Source organism: Suillus plorans (genome assembly GCF_016647745.1).
Source record: "Suillus plorans strain S12 chromosome Unknown HD556scaffold_8, whole genome shotgun sequence".
Classification (NCBI taxonomy): Eukaryota; Fungi; Basidiomycota; class Agaricomycetes; order Boletales; family Suillaceae; genus Suillus; species Suillus plorans.
The window spans coordinates 550,516-569,501 of NW_024537392.1; the positions used below are offsets into that span (position 1 = coordinate 550,516).

The 18,986-nt window shown below is 44.6% G+C and overlaps 4 protein-coding genes across 4 annotated transcripts; 2 read left to right on the top strand and 2 right to left on the bottom strand.

Moving 5' to 3' along the window:
- Positions 1-5,508: 5,508 nt before the first annotated feature.
- On the bottom strand, positions 5,509-7,367 carry HD556DRAFT_1438904 (uncharacterized protein; the record flags this gene model as incomplete). The annotated part of the gene is made up of 5 exons (XM_041305895.1): positions 5,509-6,359; positions 6,417-6,430; positions 6,495-6,656; positions 6,724-7,133; positions 7,197-7,367. The coding sequence occupies 5 exons, from the start codon at positions 7,365-7,367 to the stop codon at positions 5,509-5,511; spliced, it is 1,608 nt and encodes a 535-aa protein (XP_041164647.1).
- A 1,808-nt stretch (positions 7,368-9,175) lies between these two features.
- HD556DRAFT_1438905 (uncharacterized protein) lies at positions 9,176-9,892 on the bottom strand (the record flags this gene model as incomplete). The annotated part of the gene is made up of 3 exons (XM_041305896.1): positions 9,176-9,299; positions 9,350-9,776; positions 9,844-9,892. 3 exons carry the CDS (start codon positions 9,890-9,892, stop codon positions 9,176-9,178), a joined length of 600 nt encoding a protein of 199 aa, XP_041164648.1.
- Positions 9,893-10,819: 927 nt separating this feature from the next.
- HD556DRAFT_1304889 (uncharacterized protein) lies at positions 10,820-11,266 on the top strand (the record flags this gene model as incomplete). The annotated part of the gene is made up of 2 exons (XM_041299719.1): positions 10,820-11,116; positions 11,177-11,266. 2 exons carry the CDS (start codon positions 10,820-10,822, stop codon positions 11,264-11,266), a joined length of 387 nt encoding a protein of 128 aa, XP_041164649.1.
- Positions 11,267-12,791: 1,525 nt separating this feature from the next.
- HD556DRAFT_1430245 (uncharacterized protein) lies at positions 12,792-16,469 on the top strand (the record flags this gene model as incomplete). The annotated part of the gene is made up of 14 exons (XM_041304892.1): positions 12,792-12,849; positions 12,919-13,136; positions 13,192-13,259; positions 14,083-14,232; positions 14,291-14,456; positions 14,515-14,663; positions 14,718-15,146; positions 15,174-15,188; positions 15,268-15,350; positions 15,401-15,539; positions 15,586-15,898; positions 15,938-16,022; positions 16,167-16,244; positions 16,300-16,469. The coding sequence occupies 14 exons, from the start codon at positions 12,792-12,794 to the stop codon at positions 16,467-16,469; spliced, it is 2,121 nt and encodes a 706-aa protein (XP_041164650.1).
- Positions 16,470-18,986: the final 2,517 nt, after the last annotated feature.

Here is an 18,986-nt window from a genome sequence, read left to right on the forward strand (position 1 = left end):
GGAAAATGGTAGGGGGGCCACGTGACCGATGTTACTTGTAACAACTATCATATACTATAAGACCGGGGGTAATGAATAATGTTTGGGAAGGGCTGCTGAAGGTTTAAAACTGCAAGTCTTAATTACTGGCAAGGTTTAGGATCTATCAAGAGGTTTGGGCAAGGTTTAGAACTCACAAATGCTTAGCTAGGGATGGCAAGCCTTAGGACTTGCAAAGGTTTCAGCGCTGTGCACTGTGAGGTTTAGTTCACACTCCGCTGGTGGCTGACGTTTGTTTACAAATGTTTTGTGCCAGCCGCTGCTGGAGAGGTTGAGGGATAAGGTTGTGCTGGGTTTGAATAGTCATGTGGTATCTATTGATTCCGAGTCTGTGTAGTAAGACCGCCCTCCAACCTCTCCAGCTGTGGTGGGTACGAGCCTTTGATACTAGATGCAATAGATGTTGGACTTAGTGTTTGGTGATGAGCTTGACTCGGAAGTAGCCGAATGAGTGGCTGAAACCTTAAATCGTCGGTGGTACATACAGTAGTTATTTTTACATGTACGCTACGCATTTGCAACGAGTTCACTGTGCTTTGACTTGTGCAAAATCCTATACAAACACTGTAGGAATACAACACAGAGTGGGGCTATACAAAGATAGCTCCAAACTGATATCTTTATGTTGTGGTCTTGCACTGCCTAGTCTGCTATACTTGGTGAGACAAGCAGGCCATATAGTGATATTGATATATCAAAAAGCTATGATGTATAGGATTGGCGTGATACAATAATTCCAACTGTTGATAGTGTCCTACAATACATAGTAGTGATACATCAGCGTGTGAATCCCAAATAAATGCCATATTTTGGGCCTCCACATTGTTCCTGGCCTTCTCTGATGGATTCTTTGCTTCTTCTGCTGACAAATCTTGAGATCTTGCACTTGGTTCCTGTTTGGTTCCTGTACCATTCTAGTGGTTGCTGGTGGCAGAGAGCTCGTCATGTGAATTGCAAGTTGTTCCAGGTGACACAGCTGAGCGGTAGCACAATTTCTCCCTCGCTCATTTTCTTCCATTTGCCGTGACATACTCAAGAGTCACCCCAAGTCCAACATGTGACATGTCATTGCAAGACGTGTCAACGTCCCAGGTCGGATGGAATAAACTAACCCCTTCAACATGTTTCTTTCTGCTACCTCTATTCCACTACTGGCAACAGACCCATTACTAGGTACTCGCATGACCCCTTGATACCTGATACCGTCTCTTTGGCACGTATACATCCACGTGAAAATGAGCACTCTCCCATCTCTGTCGCTCCCTCAAACTTTGCCGGATCTTCAATGACATGCAGTATTTCTTTTGAACTCTGGTAAATTTTTTCAAGTTTTTGATACCTCGGGAGCAGCTTTTTGACTGCTTCCCATAGCTGTCTCATGTTTCCACTGGGTGCTACAAAAATTTTCGGTAAATAGTTTCATTTCGACTACCAGTCTACTACTTCACGCTGACCTTTTCACACAGGAACTTATGTGCCTTATACTGGCTGAACCAAGAATTCCGCTGTATTGGGCAGCACTCATGACCGGACAGCAAGATGAGTACAAGGCCGATACAGAGTGCAGGGACATGGACAAAGGGTTCTAATTGTGCCGTCTGTGACGGCACACAATGCTAGTATGTATTGTATGTCTTTCTCATTGATACTCTATTATGTAACGAGGTACGAGAGAAGAACTAGAGTTAAGTCTTTGCGTGAGCATCGGAAGCAGTACGAACCTTTGCCTTCATACTGCGATGACACATCTTTCTCGTCTCAGTCGTCCTCAAACGATGTTATTCTTCCTCTTTGTTAAGAACATGCTCGAAGGTTGGATCCGAAGGGCTTGGCTTCAGCTCGTGCGCTGCGCCCCTTACCCGAGTACGTGCCCCTAACTTCCGAGGGCTGTTGAACGATGTCCAAAGGTTACCGGACGATGTCCGGAGGGCGTCGGGCGATGTCCGATGCGTGGGAATTCCGGCGGACGTTCGGGAACAAGAGATAAGACTAATCCGGATGAAGTCCAAACTAGAAAGGAAATAGTGGAGGACTACCAGAGGTAGAGGCGGAGGTGACAAGTCTATAGGAATCAATCCTAAGACGAGCGGAGGTCGACGAGAGAGAAACTCAAGTCAGATGGAGGAGAGAATGAGCAGAGTCTAAGATGATATTCGAACTAAGGATGTACATAGATTCTACAGGGTTTATATACTACTGAGGACTTATCGGAGAACAGAGACGCGCAGTCCGAAGCTATACAAAGCTGTGGACGGAGTGTATAGAAAAGTCAAACACTAGTCTATCGGAAAATAGTAAATGAACCTGGAGATTAGAACAGATGAAAATAAAGGTGGAAATGAAATGAGGTACGGAAAATGATATAGTCTAACTGGAGTAGGAATGTACAAAGGGATAAGGCGCGGAAGTTAGACGCGTGTTGGATCCGGACTTCCGGAAATGATGTGTGTGATAGGTCCGGGTCCGGAACGCGGTGAAGGTGAGGAATCTTGACTGTGGGTGAAAACACTAAAAGAAGGGGGCTCTACAGCAAGACCTGGATACGAGAATACGACTCGACCTAAAGGACAGCTACTGAGAGAAGTTCCTCGCAAATAAGGTGGAGGGAAACTCTGTCAACTAGACAGGCACTGGTAGGCGCGAGAAGATAATGTGCACGAAGGTGCGCTGTCTTGTTACTTAAGGGTCTTATATAAAATTGTGTATAATGACAACACAATTATACACAGGGAAGACTTCTTGCCAGTCCTTAAGTCCACGGTCTCCGACTTTTCTACTTCGTGGGAGGTAACGTGGTGAGTTCTTGGGAGGATTTAGTTTGTTGTCCTCTTCTTGTGTAGTCTGATACGAAGTGTTGTGGAATGTTCTGTGTTCTGGATAAATTCGTTAGGTTTGTTTCAGCCTAGTAGGTCGTGTTTCAACCTATGAAAGTCTGTTTCAACTTTGTCATCCTTAGATATGTGTCTCACTTTCCGTTGAAAGAGAGAGTCTTATGTATACACGTAAAGCTTAGAATGAGAGCTGTTCGATGGTTATATAGTCAACCCCTGTAAGGTAGTATATAACCTAGAGTAGAATAACGATAACGAAAGTTATATAGTCAACCCCTGTAAGGTAGTATATAACTTTAGAATAGAATAACGATGTGTCTTAGTCTTACTTCAAGGCACGTTGCCTGCACTTTTATTCTTACGTACTCTCACACGGTTTGAGAGAAGAATGAAAAATGGGAAGTTATATTATATGGGTGAAAATGGGGTCCTTTTATACCTTTTGGGAACCCCCTTACTAAGCATGATTTATCAGATGGATTGGTAAGAATGTGGCTTACAAACCAGATGATGAATCAGCTTATTACTAAGTACATTACAAATACAGTGTAATCTTACAAAGAATTTACAAAGCATGACAAATCATGACAAAACATGATGAGTCATGTGAATGTTGTTACAAAGCATGACCAATCATGACTAAACATGTTGAGTCAGCTTAAATAATGTTACAAACCAGAATATTCCCCAGTCACATGATGTGCTGACAAATAAAATCTGGTGGCTGAAAGAAGCCAAATAAAAATAAACAGTCAGAAATAAATAGAGATACAAAACTTTGACAAACAAATCTGTGGCTGAAAGTAGCCAAATAAAAATAAATAATGAGAAATAAACAGAAGGTCACATGCTCATAAAAATACAAGGTAAAATAAATCTGAAAAGTGAGAAATAAAATACAAGACAATGAAATAAAGGAAAAATAGAAAGGTAACTCAGTGACAGAGGGCTAGACAGTCTCTCATATCTTCCTTATCACTCTCTATATATATCTGACATGGTATGAATCACATACCATGCATGACAGCGCGTGATGCGAGGGGCGTGTGCGTATGTGGAAGCGCACTTATGAGTGATAAGGGATGTGGTTTCAAGTATAGTAGAGGCGTGAGCTGTAGCAGATGGAGAAGTATAATCTGATTTCAAGTACTAAGGTGCACTATACAACTTGCAGTATACTGAGATAAATGGGGGGAAAAAAGTAGTAACCGAAGTAAAAAGAACTTCCCTCTATTTAAGAAGGGAGATAGCGCTATGCGGGGCTTCTGAGCGCGGTACCGAACCGAGTAACCATATCAACTCTAAATATAATCTAAAGTCTAAGATAGACTTTCTGTATGTAAGCGCGGGGATCGGACCGAGTGCACGTCAATTCAGTGAAAGAGATAAGAATAACGCACCAGTAAATCAGTGAGGACATAGGACGGACGGGTAGGCGTGAGAAGACCTAAGGGGAGGCGCACAGACACGCGCGGAAGTGCGCGAGTGCGTATAAGGCGCACAAATGAGGCGCGTACATAGGGCGCATGCACGAGAGCGCGTATGACTGATCCTTCAGATAAGAGCTGGAATATGTAAGGAATATGTGGTTCATAGGGCCGTATGTCCGGCATTGAGAGGCGCGAGTCTCTACAGCGGGATATGACACTCTTGTTCTTTTCCCCACCCGCCGCTCCCTTTTCACATGCAATATTTCGCTGTCAACACACAACATTGCTCATCACTACCTTCCTTCCAGTGGTCCAAACTGCATCTGATCCCCTGTTGAAAGTGATTCACAATGGTTTTTCCCTCCCACCCTTGCAGCTCACCTTTTCTTCAACAGAGCATGCAGCTCAGGACCGGGAGGCACTGTGCGCCTTCGCCCAGAATGCTCAAAGCAGGAAAGGTCGCAGACAACACACATTTGTAGGATGATAGTAGTTGTAATGTCATTTGAGTTCTCGAGCCTCAGACTGCGTCCAAGCGACTCGCAAAGATTGCCTATCATGCTGTCCTGCCTGCATGTTTTGTCCTTTCGAATGTTTTTGCCCCACCCTGCAGTTTGCTATTTACAGTAATTCCCGACTACGCTATGTCATCCAATCCTGTCTGTTGTCGTCACAATACATTGCATTTGTTTGACCATCGTAAATATGCTTGAATCGGGTGAAATATGTAAACTACAACAACAATCCGATATCATCACAGAAAAGTTCAGCTCAGGAAATCTTCTAGCTGAGAAGGAATTTTCAGATGTCGTCTGCTGGCACCATGTTGGGTTTTCACTGGGGGGTACAGTTGACATTGTCGCTGTCACATGACCGAGAAAACATGGCACTTTTTCCTTGAGTGATGTCAGCACTCAAGGAAAAAGTGCCATGTGGCCTGCATCATGTGACAAGTGCAGATACGTCAACAATGAAGGTCACGTGAGCTGCAAGTCCAAAATCTCACAAAGTCTAGTGTGTCGATGTGACATGCACTGATTTATAAAAATACAGTAACTGACCAAAGTTGTGAGCTTATAATGTTGTCAAGTGCACTACTAACACATAAGCATATTCTCGAAGAAATGATGATTCAATTGCAGCCTTGACTAAAATACAAGCGCTATCATGACATGAATGCAAAACTAGTATGTACATTATACCTAAAATTACTTCTGTACCACCCTGCGTGAGCCTACTGTTGCCACAGTGCCAATGTTGTTGGCCTCTTCAGCTCGCTTGAACTGGAAGCACTGTCTTTTTCCACAGCTGGTATGTTCTTCAATGCTGCCGCTGTCTATGGCTGAATTAGAGATCTTGCTGTGTTGCATGTGTTTCCCACCTTGTGCACACTGGGGGAGAGTAGGGGATGTCACATAACACTGTGAGGAATGAGTGGGGGCAACCTGACCAGCCAGAGGCAATGAATCACTGCCGCCTTCCACAGTGAGACCTTCGGCAGTATTCGGCCCATCATTTCCGTGCACAACGGGAGAGAAGTCGTAATTGTGCAGATGAGGCAAGGCGACTGTTAATGCAGGCTGTGGTGCATCAGGAGGTGGTATGTCTTTGTCTCCAATGCGGTCCAGGAGAAGCTTCAGGAGAGACGATGACTGACCATCACCAGTTGTCAAGGGTTCAACATTGGCAGTATTCATTTGTAGCTGTGGCGGCATGGGCAGGATGGGGAGCAGAGGGTCAAAATCATCTGTGTTATCTTCCAAGGGTGGCAAATCAGGAAGTGTGTGGTCCGAAATTTTTTCCAGATGGATAGTTGAGAAAAAGTCATTGGTGTTAAGCATGTTGCTGAAGTCATGAGGAGGATTGGTAGAGATGTGTCCGTTTGGAATCGTAGAGGGTACAAAGTTGTCCAGTGGCAGGGATACAGTGGAATTCGGGGCCAACTGTGATGAAGTTTCGTCTTCTGGAAGCGGGGAAGGAGATATGGTGGGATTGGGGGCCAAACAAGGTGTATCTTCTGGAAGGGATCCATTTGACATGCTCAAAGCAGCAGCCTCCGCTGCAGTCAATGAACGATAGTTAGTAGATACTTCTTGAACCAGATTATGGTATTAACTCATGGAATGCTCGCTGGACAAATTCAGAATATGGTAGCATGACATTTGATGCAAATTGTGGGTATGCCTGGCTAAACCTGTTTTCTATCGTTGTCGTCCTGACGTGAAAGCTGCTGATATCCAGTATTCCACCAGCCACAGGATCTGGCCCACCCATCAAAACTGAGAATGTCCAACCTGTCATTTGATGCAGTTCCTCGAAGAACTGGGTGGGAATAGCACCGATTTTGGATATGTAGCTTTATCAAATTATGGAAATGAGCGTGGTGCTTAACTGTGCCAACATTAATTATATTAATGACTCACGCAGTGTTATCTAGGGATGTGTTCGTTTGCTTGATTTCCTCTATTTCAGCACGCTTTTTCCTCTTCATCACCTCTACTGCTTCCCGAACTTGTTTCTTGATATCTTCAGACTCCTCTGCAAATGCCCGCTTTGTCTGGTCTCTGATGATGGACAGGTTTGTCTTCTTTGCTGGCTTCGCATCAGGGTCGTCCTTGAGGATATCTTCCTCGACTTTGACAACATCTCTGACCTTGTCACTGTAGTGAAGGCGTGCATACATCTCCCAGTCTTTCAAAGCACGGGATGATTTGCCTTTTGAGCCCTTCATTATCTGATTAATCATGTTATTGATTGTGGTGTTGTGAGTTGAATTTGCTCTCCGTCCTGCCTTTGAACCACTAAAATGATTGTGCAGCTTTTCCATAAGGCGCTAATGATGAGCCAGGTCATGATGAGTGGATGCATTAGTGATGTAAGTAGCTGCTATGCATACCTGTTGCCATAATGTCCATGCCTCATTTTCCTTGTGCTTTTGTTCCACAGTTAATACCACATCTAGTGGGATATCTGGAAAGAGAACACTTCTCTCTGGAAACTTGGCAGCCCAATCTTCGAAGAACAGATTCCAAAAAGGCTCGTAGTCTCTGTTTGCCTTGCACTCCATGAATTTATTGTGGTATGATTGAATGAACAACATTTGTTCAGTGGAATATTTAGTCAGGGGAGCCATTAGATTAAATATTTGCTGCTGCGAAGGTGCAATACTAATGTGTAAAATTTAAATTTGCAAGGACAAGCAACTCGAAGCAAGGACACAAGTTGATCTGCACAGACCAAGTCGAACTAAGTCCCAGATTTTGTGAGTTCGAGGTTTATTCAGGCATTCATGGTACTGAAATTGTTCTTCCAATGCAACATGAACTATTTTTATCTGATCCATACACTTTGGAGAATCCTGCACCACGGGTGCACATTCCTGGAGCCACGACGTACTGCACATTGCCAAATGGTTCTTGCTCACTGTGAGCAACAGCGAGTTGCTTATTTACGAATCTTTTCTGTTATATGCTGGATCTACTCACTCGTCCGTGATGCCCTCTGTTACACTGATCAGACTTGTCAACTCTATCATTCACTTGAGATGTTCAGTCTGCGGCGTGTAAAATTACATTAACTACTACTTGGTGTCCCACAGCGTCTGGAATATAATTTTTTTGTCTGCATATTGCTGGTGAAGATCCATCCCTGACACCAGTGCACAACAAAAAATGTCTTCTACAGCACGAATAAATTCCTTTGCCTCCTTGGATGCATCAGATGCCTTGAGAAATTTTTTGGCTCATACCTTCACGTCCTAATATATCCTGCTCTGTATTGTGCAACTCCTCGACAATGACCTCTAATGCAGATAGTGTCCCTCAAAGCCTGTTTAAGTCACCAGTCTTGAGGAGGTCATGCACTAGAACATCTAGCACCTGTCCAGGTGGTCCGTCTAAATACTGTGATAAGCGATTCTTTTTGTAGCTGTATAATTGAACATTTGAAATCAGTGCAAGGGAATGAAATTAGATCAAAACTCACGCGGACTTTGTTTTCTGGTGGCGGTGAACATGCTGTGAGCCCTTATTGTTGCAAGAATCAATCGTATGATGATCGGTATCACTATGAATTGACATCTAAGTTAAGTGGTCAAATAGATATGAATAAAACAATGTCATACCTATTAGCTTTTTTTGAGGCCAAGACTGGGGCAGCTTGTGTTTGGTTTTCCCAATACTTTATCTTGAGTCTTGCATTGATTGTAGCTTTGTTCCTTGTTGAAAGTGAGTAAAGTTAGAATACAAAGAAGAGTGTTGTGGATTGACCTTGCATAGTGTGTCCATCAGTGCATCCTTTTGGCCTCCTGCTGTTCTTCTGGAGTGTTATAAAGTTTGGGCCGACCCATGATTAAAGGTTATAAGTGTCTAAGAATCACATAGTACATTTTGGTTCATACTTCATTGGACTTTTATAGGGCTTTTACTGGCTATGTTGCTAACACAAAATTCTCAACTTGAAGCTTAAATAAACTTGCATAGTATGTCCCCCATCTGTGTATCCTTTTATAATGTTTGGGCTGACCCATGATTAAAGGTTGTAAGTGTCTAAGAATTACGTAGTACATTTTGGTTCATACTTCATTGGACTTTTATAGGGCTTTACTGGCTATAACTCTCAAGTTAAATTGAATTCAACACAACATCCATCAGCCGTCCCATTCAACTACAGTTTGAATTTAGTGAAGTGCGGCATCATCTCAAAACAAAGAGGTTTGACAGACAGATGCCTATGCACTAAGCCTGCACCGTAGCACCAATAGCATTAGCGGTTTCATTGCGAGTAGATGGTTTCAGCAGACATCTGGACTTGTGAGTGGTGGGTTCAGGCTAAACTCGCATTGTACCAGGATAGCTATACACAAATAATACATAATCATACCCTAGCAGCAGTACCGTCCTTGATCGCAAACTTGACAATCTCAATGCCTTGCTCCACAGAATCTGCCTTAGCATACAAGGCGCGACTCACACTGGAGACCCAAGGGCCAGTCTTGTTCCTGTACATAGTGAATTACATGCATATGAAATAAAGCATAAAGAAACCTACCATCCAGAGAATACTCGAAGCTTTCGGCCCCTTGTGATGTAGTAAAGGGTGACTCCAGTTTGATGATTCACAGGGACATTGAAATACACGCCCTTGTGTATGTTGAGGACACTGCCCATAGCCAGAGCAGCATCAATCTCAGCATATCTGTCCATATCATCCCAAACGATGGTAGGGGTGGAATTTACCTTGGCAGCAGAGATATTGAGGGTGGAGATGGTAAGGGTAGAGTTTGCTTCGGTGGGAGATTCTTCGCCAATGATCAAGGATACAGGGGTGGAATTCGCTTTGGCAGCAGAGACAGTGAGGGGGGAGTCTGCTTTGGTGGGAGATTCGCCGATGGCATTGTTGGGGAGAAGGCTTGAAGCTAGCTTGATGCAGTCAGCAGAGGACAAGTTAAGTGTCAATAATAACAGCCGGAAAGCCTCTAATTTAAGATGTTGTCACATCAGTATTGCAAGACAACAAAATGAACATAGACTCATTGAACATACCCAACATGTCCTCATTTCCAGCAGGAGTCTTTGAACGAGGAGAGGGCATGGTTGATGTCTGAATGGAGTGGTAGATAATTCTGAATCAAATTGTTAGATGGTCACCTTTTATCCATGCCAAATGCTGCCTAGGACTACTGGAGAATCTCAAGTTGAGTCGTCATCATGGGGCAGTTGATGCTCAAGGATTCAATGAGAAGATATGGCAAACAAAAGCAAACAAACACTGTCTGTCTTCGACAATGACATTATTACTTATTTGTATGTACTCAATATTGCTGCCCCCAGTACATCCAATCAGATGCGTGTCCTACCTCCCAATAGGTCCAATAATCCGTGGGCTCCACACCTGTCTCTCAAAGTTCTCGCTTCACAATCTTGCATGTTTCCCACAGCAAGAAGCACTTGATACCCTATTCTCGGATTCAAGTTGGGTATTAGCAAGTAAGCATCCACAGTTAGGCTGAATTACTCACCACATGGTGCTTTGCAAGTGCTTTACAGAGTTGTGTGCACATCGTATGCGTGATCGGGGTATCTCATTCGACGTCAAAATCAAGCCACAGGAACTCATACAATGACCATCTCTCATCAAACTCCTCGAGTATGCCATCAATGAGAAGGTCAGTTTACTTAAATCCTGGCTTATACTTTCTGTATTCAGGAACTTTCGTGCATAGGAATTCAGCCTTGGCACAGCGTTCCTCCATCTGGGCAGGACAGTGTTAATGCATTCTGTTAGCAATTGTGCAGTGTTGACGTACGCACCTTGCAAGTGAGGTAAAAGTCACAGTTTCAAGTATTGGTATTCAGACAGCTTATTTATATACTCAGGATTCGCATTGTACTTGCAGATTATTCAGGAAATTTACACAGCTCAATGATTCTCAGATTCATTCTCCTCGGGTACCGGTGCTGTCGGCTTATGGACGTAACACGTTCACAACCTTTCAATTCAACTGAAACTGGTGTCATCATGTCACGTCCTTCCAAGGTGGCTAAGCTCGGTATTGAGCGCTTTAACCATCAAATATCTGCACCTGCGGCTGTACCACTCCAACGTTTAAGGGAATATGTTCTCTCTTCAGATGGTCATACGAGTTTGCACACTGAGTACATTCCCATCCAAAGTCAACCCACCTGTAATGAGACTGATCCTGTCGACACTACTCCTGATTTTCTACACAAGTTAGATGGCTGGAATGAGGTACCTCCTGATGCTGGAGAGACTGAGTATGAATTGCCCCACGAAAAGCGGAAACAAACAGCTGCTGTATGTTTTTGTACCATTTAAGTTGATTCTTTTCATAGAATATTAATTTTCACATTATAGGATACACCTATACTAGTATGGATTCCTGAACATCAGGCATTCCTTGACGAATTGCTTCGTCTCGAGGGGCAAGGTGTTGAGTCCCAATGAATACATTGTTGCTGCGGAAGTGTCGACTTATCATTTTGATGCAGAGAGTGTTTTGGAACAGAAATGTATTGTAAAGACTGTACTATTGAACACCACTGTCATCTGCCATTACACATTGTGGAGGTGAGCATTCTGCTTATATATTGGTAGCGGCCATTATACTTATTGGATCTACAGAAGTGGAATGGCATATTTTTCAAACACGTTGTAACGAGACAACAATCGCTGGATACTACACGAAGTAAGTAATCAGCAATATAAAATGTTGTGGTCTTGTGCGTCCTAGTCTGCTATACTTGTAGACAAGTGCATTCGACCCGAGGGGTTAGCTATCTGGTATTAGTCTGTAAGTAGTGGAATGTCAAGTGATCAAAAGTCCGAGCGCAGGAAACAAAGTCCGAAGGTATAATCATGAGTCCGACGCCAAAGTGTCGGGTTCGATGTTTTCGGGTTAGCGGACTAGCGGGTTTCGGGTGCGGGTTCAGCGGATTACGGAGAATGGCGACAGTGAGTGGTATGTGGAATATCGATAATGACGGATGTTTTCAGATAGAAAGAGTGGTAATATTCGCAATGTTAACTAAGAACTACAAAATATCGGGTTTGACCACAAAGCGTCGGGGAACGGTGTAGAGACTCATGCCTCTCATTGCATGATATGGCAGTATTCACTAGGGAGTACATAGCACAAACTTGCAGCATCACTCTGTATGCTATCCGCAGCTATTCCCTTACAAGGCGCAGCTTTCCTGCGCAATGCGCAGCACGCGCGCACAACTTCCCGCACTTTACGATGTATACGCGCGCGTGCTTTCCCACGCTTGAGCGCCCTATAGCGCCAGCCATCCAGACACATCCATCCACTGTCCACCAAGCTCTCTAGTGCGTGTATTTCCATTTCCCTTATTTGCATATCATTATTTATATCATGGACCCTTACTTACATACATATATCTTTACATACCTTACTCGGTAGCGATTTGGCTCCGCATGACAGCGCTTAGGCGCCATATAAGCGCCAGCATTACTTACGGACTGGACCTCCCACTTACCCACCTACTACCTAGCAGAACATAGTAGAAATCTATTCTTTGACACCTCGCACTCACATCTCTTGTTTTTCATCTATCATCACTTAAGCAAACTCACACTTACTCTCACTTGTTTCCGCTCGCGCGCGTACCTTCGCTTTCCCGCGCCTTGCGCGCACCTGCGCTTTCCCGCGCTTCACATTTGGTGACCAGTAGCGCCTTCAGCGCCTACTTCTAGACCTTTGCTGCACTCGCTTCCCCTTTAGGGTCAAACGCACTTGTCTTCTCAAGTATAGCAGACTAGGCAACACGCGACCTCACAACATTATAGATACAGTTTGGAGCACGCGGGAAGTGTCGGGTCCGTCAGTCAAAGTGTCGGGTCCGATGCCAAAGTGTCGGATTGAACGGGAAGTGATTATCGTGCAACGGGCATTAGACATGAATCGTGAATCAGCTGAATACGAGCCTAGTGTGAGCTCGAGTGCTACAGCATGTCTCTGAAAAAACTTGGCTTGCGCATTCAACTTGGACATAATCCTAGTGATTGCTGTCCCAATGCATGACCCTCCTCTGGTGACGACTTTGTTGTAATACATGTCAATGGTATTCACAAGGTAGCACTGGATTTTTGTGAGTGCACAACAGCACAAATTTGTTATAAGCAACTTCTCCATGCTCGATTGTACCCAGCTACAACTACTGATCCACGAACAGCTGCTACTTTTGGTGTACTGGAGCACTATCACCTACTATCATTTGAATTGAAAGTTTCCACATACAAGTTCTACCACAACTTAGCAAGGCGCAGCGACAATACTGGTTTAACACCAATCAAGGTGAGCAAGTTCTCCCCAATCCTTTGCTTTCCTCAAAACATCTCTTTTATACTAGGATCGTTATGCACCTTTCATGCACATAGTTCATGAATGGAGGCACCTGCGACAACTTCAATGCGCGGTGTAGAAACAACAGTACTGAGTGGGGCTATACGAAGATGGCTCCAAACTGATATATTTGTGTTGTGGTCTTTGCACTGCCTAGTCTGCTATACTTGCCTGACAAGTGCGTTCGACCCAGGGGTCTGCGGTCTGGGAATAGTCTTGGGGGTAAGTGAGTGATGTGGGGTCAATAGTCCGAGCGCGGGAAACAATGTCCAAAGGTATAATTACGATGTCCGATGCAAAAGTGTCGGGTCCGATGTTTTCGGGGTTTCGGGTTATCGGGTTCGGGTTCGGGGTGTCGGAAACTAATAGTAACGCTATAGCGAGCGTTGGAAGAGCGAGCGGTGTGCGCAATAATAACAATGACTGATACGGGCGGTGAAGGAACAATGATATTTGCAATGTCAACTAAGAACTACGAAATATCGGGTTTGACCACTAAGCGTCGGGGAACTGCTCCCCTCTACTTGGATGATGAACGACACTGTGGGGAGTCCAATATGTATGTAGGTACGTAGAAATCCGGAACCCTATAGGCGAAAGTAGCGGCGGGATACTTCGGATCCGAAGTACATGTAAAATAACATGTGGTACTGTGGACGATGAGAAAACATGTAATAGCGCTTGCTACGACGTGAGTAATGTGTGAAATAATGAACTACGCACCTAGTGGGGCTAGCAAGACAGGACAAGACACGGGAAGGACAAGTGCGCGGGAATTTGCATCGGCCGATGTGGCCTAAACGTCGGGTTGGCGGGTTAGCGTCGGATAACATCGGGAAGTGATTAGCATGTGATGGGTATTTGACGTGTACTGTGAAATAGCTTGATACGAGCCCAGCGCCAGCTCGTGTCCTACAGCGGGCAGGGGACATGATCCCAATGGTGTTGGTGCCACACAAGAGGGTGAGCTTGCAGTAATGTGTCCTGCATGCCCTCAGCCTGAGATGAACTTACCTGCGGGTTGGGAGAACTCAGAACCAAATGTGAAGTGAGCACAAATGTGACAATACTTGCACTGGTAATGAGAGATTAACTATTTACAACAGGTGGTGTTATGTGCTTTTCATTGCCATGGATGCAAACTTTCGTCTTAAAAGGAAAGCTGTTTTGAGCGACCAAGTCGATCCTGGTTTGAATGCCGGCTGGGGTTATTTTGTTGAAGAGCAGCAATATAAATCATACTTAAGTCATTGTATGACTGAGCAGCAAGAGGTGAGCTGCTTACCTTGATTCAATTTGGATCTGAAACATGATGTAACCTCTCATGCAGCGCAGTACATGTGTCAGTCATAATGCCATCAACATGGCAGATACAAAATCTTCGCAAGGTCTAGCTGCTACTGGAGTAGGCACTGTGGATTGTGCTCGACACGACATGAAGCGTCCGAATGGTGTGGGGGACCTCCAGAAGGGAGAAAAGTACGTCACCCATTGGCCTGCTAATGCTTACGTCGAACTGATCTCATCATTTAGGTATCTTAATATGGATTACCTCATGTTATCTACACTTGCAAATTCATCGGTACCAGTGCTCAACGTATCATACAACATTGCATGCCAGTGGTCCAAGAAATTCTGGAACTGGATGGAAGCAATGCCGACTCACCTCCACCTCCCTCGTGATAATCTCAACATTCATTATTCTGTCCTGAAGTTCCATATTGGTGCTCACATTGAAGAATGCCAAATAGCATACTCTTGGAACTTCGGCAAATTTGTGGGCTGGACAGATGGTGAGGCACCAGAACGTGGCTGGGCGAACATAAACCGAGTTGCTTCAAGTACGAAGGAGATGGGCCCTGGCACTCGGCGCGATACATTAGATGATTATTTTGGCGATTGGAATTGGAAAAAGATTACCGCACTTGGTATGTCGATTTCAATTCATTTCTGCTACCAATTGTCTTAAGCACTAGTGCGATTATTTAGGACGGACTCTCAAACGTAAGATGGTGGATGCTCTGAAGTGGAAGAGTGAACATCGTCATGCTTTGAACGAATTGGAGGCGACAATTCATCAGAGTTTGATTCTGGAATGGAGGAGTGAAATTGAGGCCTGGGAGGATGATAGCACATCACCCAATTCTTTCCAAAGCCGGGTCATTTGTAAGTAACTCGCTCCCATAAATGTAGACCATGACTCTAATTTTCTATAGCGGTCATGCTTGCAGGTGTGCATTCACAGCTAGCTGACTTGGAAGCTTCCGAGTTGCAGGTGGGGATCAATTGTTCACTCCATTGTGACATATCACCGAGCATTCTTATCAGTACAGGGATAGATATTGAAGAGCAGCAGTACATTATGCCAATCATGTGATGCCTATTTCTGACATGTACACAGACAACGCCTTCATTGTGACATCGCCAACCTTTCCCTGCACCCCACTGACAAGCAGAAAGAGATGCTGACACACTGTACGAACACATTACAATGCAAGATAGACACCTGGACTCGTGTCCAGGAGTTATACATGCCCATAGTGTCCACCCTTCGTTCTTCACACTTGAATCCTGCCGCACCAACCGAATTAAAGCCACAGGACTTCCTTCTTTACCTGCCATCTGCTCTCGACGATACCCTCCACTGTGATAAACAACTCCGTGATAACGAGTGGGAGCTATGCTATGCCCAGGCTCTGGATGCCCTAAAAAAAGTGAGATCCCATTTACATTTGCGCACTCACATGTACAAGTTCAAGGAGAAGAACCTGCGAGGCCAGGCTGCTTCCATGCACGCTCAGGCCCTTATCGCACAGGTTGAAGCACGAAAGGATGCTAGTGTTGGCAAGTACCAGCATGCTCATGCTGCACTTGTCACACTCAGCCATCAACTAGAGAAAGTTGGCTGGCAAGCCACAGTCCGCATACTCCAAAAAGATGATATTTGACCCATGGGCGACTTTGCTGGTGGTCATTCACAAGGAATGGGGACACTATCGTGGATCTGGGTGGCGCATCAAGCTGACAATAGCTGCACTGAGAATGACAAGGTTCAAGACTGTAAGTAGCATTTCATATTTAGTTATCTCAGGACTTACCAGACTTCTCTATTCAGGCATCCATATAGAATGGTGCAAGGCAAGAGCACGCGCAGCTCGTTGGTCAGAGGAAGTTGATTTATTGCTCGAGGAGATGCGGAGAGTACTTGTATACTTGGAATGGGAGATAGAGGCCTGGCGAAGCCGCGCAACTCGACACCAAATTAACAAGCTGCCAGAACAATAAGGACTCGAAGCCTACGCATATCGCCAAGTGCATTTGCACGCTGATATGAGAAGATCCTTTCAAGGCATATGGAACAATGTACCAATACTTGTGGCATCGACACTTGATGCCGTGGCTTCTAACAGTGATGGTGAGATTGACAGAGGCCCTTCTCTCCATGCTCCGCCTAGTATACATGATTGCTAGAGAGGTCACTACTAGCAGTACACAATTAAATGATGATTTATTGCTGCTAGCGCACGTCAGATTCCAACCCGATCTCGTGAACAATCTGTCTAAGGTACAAACATCAAGGATCTCACAAACGCAGATCTCACAGATGCAGATCTCGCAAACATAGATCTGGTAAGGAACGACAGGAAACAACACATGAGAATTCTATTCTGGGTGGTGTGTGAAGCCAAGCTCACATACAGTCTATAGCGTGCATATATATCACTAGGGTCTATACACTGTAGCAGATTGATGTATAAGAGGGCCTCTAAACTGTTGGAATTAGTGTATTCAGGGTTTCCTATAACAAGTGACTGTAATACATTACAGTCACAGGTACTGGTGAGACAAGTGCATTCGACCCAGGGGTCTGCGGTCTGGGAATAGTTTTGGGGGTCAGTGAGTGATGTGGGGTCAATAGTCCAAGCGCGGGAAACAATGTCCGAAGGTATAATTACAATGTCTGATGCAAAAGTGTCGGGTCCGATGTTTTTGGGGTTTCAGGTTATCGGGTTCGGGTTCGGGTTGTCAGAAACTAATAGTAATGCTATAGCGAGTGTCGGGAAAGTGAGAGGTATGCGCAATAATAACACTAACTGATACGGGCGGTGAAGGAACGATGATATTCACAATGTCAACTAAGAACTACGAAATATCAGATTTGACCCCTATTGAGTCGGATATGATAGGGAATGATTTGGGTAATGATTAGCATTGATACACACATCGGAATTTAGACCTTTATGAGGCCACAGAGATATCAATCTCTACAACACGTCAAACAACCAGGCAGAGCTCCCTGTGGTCATATCTTGGGGCTAATTGGTAATTTTATCACTGGCAGAAGTTTTGGAATCGACAGATCTGGGCTTAACTATTAATACTCGCGCTTCTTTCGCTTCTATTACCTCATGTTCCTGGCGCTATCACCATGACTGATGACTCAGACTGCATTTCTCACTTCTCACTTCTCAGCAATATTAATTATGGCGAGTGGTCTATCCAAATCATTGGAAGCAGAGCTTATCCAAAAGGGTCTATGGGATATGGTGTTTGTTGAGGTAGATGTGGATGGAAAGATGAACAACAAGGTGAAGGTAGAGTTGCAGAAGTTGCTGGTTAAGAGGTCAGTGAAGAAGATGGCAGAGGCATGGGCAGAAATCATCCTTCGCGTCGAGCGGACCAGCTCGCTCATATGCGTGATCGCGATCCCAAGTTCATCTAGGAGACACTCACCCAAGTCCATCATGCATGTGGCCTAGGTACCAGGATGGCATTGTGATGGAAGTTGTTGATGGCGACAAAAGGTACGACAGAGGCTATGTCTGCCTGGATTAGTCGTGTCAAGGGTACGGCTCTGGATTTGGAGGATATTGGTGTTACTGTGGACGATGAAGACCAGATTCTTGTGCTTACGACTGGACTCAACAAATTGTATGATTCATTTGTCATCTCACTTGACTCGATGGTCACTGCAGATCTTACATTTGACCATGTGGTCAACCACTTACTCAATGAAGATGTTCAGCGAGGCAGTGGCGCTATAGCGGCTAGTGAGGAGATGGTGCGCACAGCATTAGTAAGCTTGGCTCAGGGGTGTGGACAAGTCTGTTTTCAGTGCGGGAAAGAAGGACACATTTGGGCGTTCTGCACAGCAACCCCGATTCATGGGAAAGGTGTTGAGAGGGCCGCAACGGCAGCAGGGGAAAGTTTCATGTTTTAATTTCAGGGGGTGCATTTTTATTTCTATTTCTATTGTCTTCGAGTCTTTGCTTGAGGGGGTGTGTTGGACTTAGTGTTTGGTGACGAGCTTGACTCGGAAGTAGCTGAACGAGTGGCTGAAACCTTAAATTGTCGGTGGTACATACAGTAGTTATTTTTACATGTACGCTACGTGTTTGCAACGAGTTCACTGTGCTTCGACTTGTGCAGTATTACTAGTAGTACAATCAAAACTATCTGATACAGTTGACCTGTCTGTGATATCTAAAATTCTGTGCTCCACCTGTGCTCAGTCAAGGACTTATGCTCAAGAAAGCAGTACTGGAGATTCATTCACGCATGGTCAGCTTTACACTGCACTATCAAGAGTGCGATGTTGAAGAGACATTTGGGCGCCATTTCCTACAGAGACTGAGGAGCAGACTATGGTGAACGTAGTATACAGATACCTGTTATTGAAAAACAGACATGCGACATCCGAAGGTGATCGGTACTCTTGTAGCAGTAATAGTATAGAATCTACAAGGGTGCCTGTGACGGTCCAATCACTAACACGTACTGCAAAAAGTTGTGAAACTGTAC